This window comes from Numida meleagris, chromosome 1, assembly GCF_002078875.1.
Source record: "Numida meleagris isolate 19003 breed g44 Domestic line chromosome 1, NumMel1.0, whole genome shotgun sequence".
Taxonomy (NCBI): domain Eukaryota; kingdom Metazoa; phylum Chordata; class Aves; order Galliformes; family Numididae; genus Numida; species Numida meleagris.
This window is the reverse complement of record NC_034409.1, coordinates 603,417-608,853: the sequence shown is the minus strand read 5'-3', so window position 1 is coordinate 608,853 and position 5,437 is coordinate 603,417. Positions and strand designations below refer to the sequence as shown.

Here is a 5,437-nt window from a genome sequence, read left to right as displayed (position 1 = left end):
GAGCGCGGGGGTGGGGGTGGGGACCGGCGATGGGGGTGGGGAGAGAGATGGAGGTGACAATGGGAATGGGGTGAGGGTGGGAGCGGGGATGGGGATGAAGATAGTGATGATGGAATGGGGATGAGGATAGGGTTGTGGATGAAGATGAAGATGAGATGAGATGGGGATGAGGGTGGGATAGGGGTGAGGACGAAGATGGGATGGAGATGGGGTTGGGGATGGGAATGGGGATGGGGATGAAGATGAGGATGAGGATGAAGATGAAAATGAGATGGAGATGGTGATGGGGTTGAATAGATGAAGATGAAGAGGAAGACGGGATGAGGATGCGGGTGAAGATGAAGATGGGATAGGGATGGGGATGGGATGAAGATGAGGATGAAGATGGGAGGGGATGGGGTTGGGGATGGGAATGGGGATGGGGATGAAGATGGGATGGAGATGGGGTTGAGGATGAAGATGGGATGGGGTTGAGGATGAAGATGAAAATGAGATGGAGATGGTGATGGGGTTGAATAGATGAGAATGAAGAGGAAGACGCGATGAGTATGTGGGTGAAAATGAAGATAGGATAGGGATAGGGATGGGATGAAGATGGGGTTGAGGATGGGGATGGAGATGGGGTTGAGGATGAAGATGAAAATGGGATGGAGATGCTGATGGGGTTGAGTAGATGAGGATGAAGAGGAAGACACGATGAGGAAGCGGGTGAAGATGAAGATGGGATAGGGACGGGGATGGGATGAAGATGAGGATGAAGATGGGAGGGGATGGGAATGGGGATGGGAGTGGGGATGAGGATGAAGATGAAAATGGGATGGGGATGGGGGTGGGGATGTAGATGAAGATGAGATGAGGATGAGAATGAAGATGGAATGGGGATGAAGATGAAGATGAAAATGAGACGGGGAAGGGGTTGAATAGATGAGGATGAAGAGGAAGACGGGATGAGGATGCGGGTGAAGACGGGATAGGAATGAGGATGAAGATGGGATGAAGATGAAAATGAAGATGAAAATGAGATGAAGGTGGGGTTGAAGATGATGGTGAAGAGGAAGACGGGATGAGGATGCAGATGGGGATGGGATGGGGATGCGGGTGAAGATGAAGATGGAATGAAGATGCGGCTGAAGATGAAGATGGAATGAAGATGAGGATGAAGATGAAAATGGGATGGGAATGGGGTTGAAGATGACGATGAAGACGGGATGAGGATCCAGATGGGGATGGGATAGATGGAATGGAGGTGAGGATGAAGATGAAAATGGGATGGGAATGGGGTTGAAGGTGAGGATGAAGATGAGTGAGGATGAGGATGGGAACGGGGCAGTTGCAGGGAGTGGTGCTGGTGATGCCATGTCTCCGTTGCAGTGGGGTTGGACGCTGCTGGCAAAACCACCATCCTGTACAAGCTGAAGCTGGGAGAGATCGTCACCACCATCCCCACCATCGGTGAGCGCCCGGTGCTGCGTGGGGCCCCGCTGGGCCGGGCTGGAGAGCCAGGAGGGTCTGGATAAAGGCGCTGGGTGAGGGTTCAGGGCAGGGGATGCTCAGAATCCCTCCTGGTGCCTTTTGGAGATGGCCAGCCCATGGTACCAGTGGGGGGAAGATGCCCCCACCCCCAAGTGGGGATGCAGCCACGCGCTCGGCCCCCCACCATGGTGCTCCCCACCTCTCCCTACACCCCTGCAGGGTTTAACGTGGAGACGGTGGAGTACAAGAACATCTGCTTCACAGTGTGGGACGTGGGCGGCCAGGACAAGATCCGGCCCCTCTGGAGACACTACTTCCAGAACACGCAGGTACGTGACAACAGCACCGGTTCCAACCATCGGGATGGGACCACGGGGCATTCCCCACGGGAGAAGGAAGGCTCTGAGATGGGGAGGGGGCTTTATTGGGACAGTGGGGGTGACACTGACCCCCCCGCAGCGCTGGGGCTGGGGGTGTCCGCGCCGCGTGTCACACCCCGTGCCTGCTGCGCTCCGGCTTTTCCCATAGGGTCTCATCTTCGTGGTGGACAGCAACGACCGGGAGAGGGTGCAGGAGTCTGCGGAGGAGCTGCAGAAGATGGTGAGAGGGGTGGGGGGACGCCCACTGCGGCGACGGGGTCGGCCCTGGGGACAAAGAGCTGTCCCCAAATCGGGGACACACCAGGTCACAGCAGGCTCCCTGGTGTTTGCTAAGCGCTAAGGTCACGAGTCTTAGGGAGCTGTCATGGAACGTTCCCCCCTGGAGGTTCACCTTCTCTCGAGAGGTGGACCTTTCTTTAAGTCATCTCTGGTAAATATTCTGCATAATCCACCCTGAGAGGTGTGTAGAAGGAATTGGGGAGGTCGCATGCACGTTCTATGAAGGTGCCTTCCAACTCAACCCATTCTGTGACTCCATGAAAGTCCTTTCCAACCCAAATGATTCTGTGACCCTATGAAGGTCCCCTCCAACCCAAACCATTCTATGATTCCATGAAGGTCCCTTCCAACACAAATGATTTTATGATGCAATGAAGGTCCCTTCCAACCCAAACTATTCAATGATCCTATGAAGGTCCCCTCCAGCCCAAACCATTCTATGATCCTATGAAGGCCCCTTCCAACTCAACCCATTCTTGAACCTGTGAAGATCCCTACCAACCCAAAGCATTCTCTGACTCCATGAAAGTCCCCTCCAGCCCAGATGATTCTATGATTCCATGAAGGTCTGTTCTAACCCAAACCATTCTATGACTCCATGAAGGCCTCTTCCAACTCAACCCATTCTGTGAACCTGTGAAGATCCCTTCCAACCCAAAGCATTCATGACTCCATGAAGGTCCCTTTCAACCCAAACCATTCTTATGACTCCATGAAGGTCTCTTCCAACCCAAACCGTTCTGTGACTCTATGAAGGCCCCTTCCTACTCAACCCAAATGATTCTATGATCCTATGAAGGTCTCTTCCAACCCAAACCATTCTATGACTCCATGAAAGTCCCTTCCAACTCAAAGCATTCTGTGATCCTACCAAGATCCCTACCGACCCAAAGCATTCTATGACTCCATGAGTGTCCCCTCCAGCCCAGATGATTCTATGATCCTATGAAGGTCACCCGCAACCAAACCACTCTGTGATCCCATTAGGGTTGGAGCTCTGAGCTCTTGGGCTGCTCCTTAATTATGGGGTTAAGATGATTGACTCACCGTCATAGCACTAAGCAATATCAGTCCTGAGCCAAGGAGGGAGTTGGGGGGGGGGGGTGCAGAGACCCCCCCCATCGCGGAGCTGCAGCCCACAGCTCACCAGCCCTGCCCCCGCAGCTGCAGGAGGACGAGCTGCGCGACGCCGTGCTGCTGGTCTTCGCCAACAAGCAGGACATGCCCAACGCCATGGCGGTGAGCGAGCTGACCGACAAGCTGGGGCTGCAGGCGCTGCGCAGCCGGACCGTGAGTGCACGGGGAGGGGGGGACGGTGGAGCCTGGGTGGATGCGAGGGGAAGCGGGGAGCTACCCGAAGCAGATAGGCGGGAGGATGCTTGCAGCTCATGCCGTAGGTTGCTCTGAAAGTAATGCCTCCTGGATATTCCTGTGGAAGCTGCAACAGATGGGAAGAGTGCAATAGCACTGCTTTGTAGAGCACATACTCAGCTACGGAGCAAAGTTGTTCAGCGTAGTCACTTCCATTCGCTGTGCATTTTCACCAGCGATGAGCAAGAGCCTGCGTGCTGTGCTCGTACAAATCTGCACCAGCCGAGGTGATTCACTGTTACACAGCTGCTGTGACCATATCATTGTTAGGCTGGAGGGGCTGTAAGCACTTGATGTAGTTGTAGATGTTGCTGTTCACTGAGATGTGGGACCAGATGCCCTTTAAAGGTCCCTTCCAACTGAACCCATTCTATGATCCTATGAAGGTCTCTTCCAACTCAACCCATTCCTTGATCCTATGAAGGTCCCTTCCAACACAAACCATACTGCAGTTCTATGAAGGTCCCTTCCAACTGAACCTATTCTATGATCCTATGAAGGTCTCTTCCAGCTCAACCCATTCCATGACCCTATGAAGCTCTCCTTCAACCCAAACCATTCTGTTATCCTATGAAGTTCTCTTCCAACTCAACCATTCCATGATCCTATGAAGGTCCCTTCCAACTCAGCCCATTCCATGATTCTATAAAAATGTAGCCCACACAGTTCAACTTTCACTGTGCTCATGCCCACTCTTTGGACCCCATAACCGTTCGGAAGCACCTGTGATTGTCAATGGGTGCAATTTTTTCCACGTGGAGGAATTCACTTCCACACCTTTGCATCATACACACTTCTACATCAGACTCTGCTGCCATCTGTCACACAGCCACAGGATGTCACAGAATGTTGGTGAGAAGGTTCAATCCCTCCTGCCATCCCACCAACATCCGCCTATAACGCTGTGGGCCCACATCATGACATCGCAACACAGGAGGCATTACTTTTGGAGCAGCCTTCGTATTTGCTGTAGGGCAGTTCCACCGCCTCTGCAGAGCCATCAGCTGTGGCCACCACCCAGGACTGCTCCCTCCAGCCTCATGGTCCCTCCAAAACCTCCGTCTGTGGGTCCCATCCACCAGCAGTGGATGGGGCTGCACCCACCGAGGTGTCCTCCCCCGCCACAAAGATCTCAGTGACGATGGCGATGACACTCTTGTTGGAGAGGTGCATGCAGGCATCCTCCCCTGTCTTCTTCTCCCAAACAGCAAGTCCATGATGTCCCGAATGGAAAGAACCAGAGGGACAGAGAACAGGACGCATGGGATGGGGAAACCTCTTGGTTTCCAACCTTCATGACTCTATGAGTGGGCACGGTGGGGATGAGTTGATGGTTGGACTTGATCGTAGAGGTCTTCTCCAACCTTAATGATTCGGTGGTCCTGTAAGAGGGGATAGTGGGGATGGAATGATGGTTGGACTCAATGATCCTAGAGGTCTTCTCCAACCTTAATGATTCTGTGGTCCTGTAAGAGGGGATGATGAGGATGAGATGGTGGAGATGGGGTGATGGTTGGACTTGATCGTAGAGGTCTTCTCCAATCTTAATGACTCTATGAGTGGGCATGGTGGGGTTGAGTTGGTGGTTGGACTTGATCGTAGAGGTCTTCTCCAACCTTAATGACTCTGTGATTCTATAAGTGGAGATGATTGGGGTGAGTCAACTGTTGGAATGATGATTTTAGAGGTCTTCTCCAACCTTAATGACTCCGTGATCCTGTAAGAGGGGATGGTGTGTATGGGATGATCCTATAATTGGGGATGGTGTGGATGGGATGACCCCGTAATTGGTGATGGTGGGGATGGGATGACCCCATAATTGGGGTTGGTGGGAATGGAATGATCCCATAATTGGGGATGATGGTGTGGATGGGATGATCCCATAATTGGGGTTGGTGGGAATGGGATGATCCCATAATTGGGGATGATGGTGT

General features: G+C 52.8%; 1 protein-coding gene across 1 annotated transcript in view; it reads left to right on the top strand.

The window, feature by feature from the left end:
- The window catches only part of LOC110392278 (ADP-ribosylation factor 5-like), a 4,567-nt gene extending 660 nt beyond the window's left edge, over positions 1-3,907 (top strand). The window contains exons 2-5 of the mRNA XM_021384413.1: positions 1,358-1,452; positions 1,693-1,802; positions 2,002-2,073; positions 3,297-3,907. Coding sequence (XP_021240088.1) covers positions 1,358-1,452; positions 1,693-1,802; positions 2,002-2,073; positions 3,297-3,539 — 520 coding nt within the window. The 3' untranslated portion in view covers positions 3,540-3,907. The remainder of the gene's footprint in view (positions 1-1,357; positions 1,453-1,692; positions 1,803-2,001; positions 2,074-3,296) is intronic.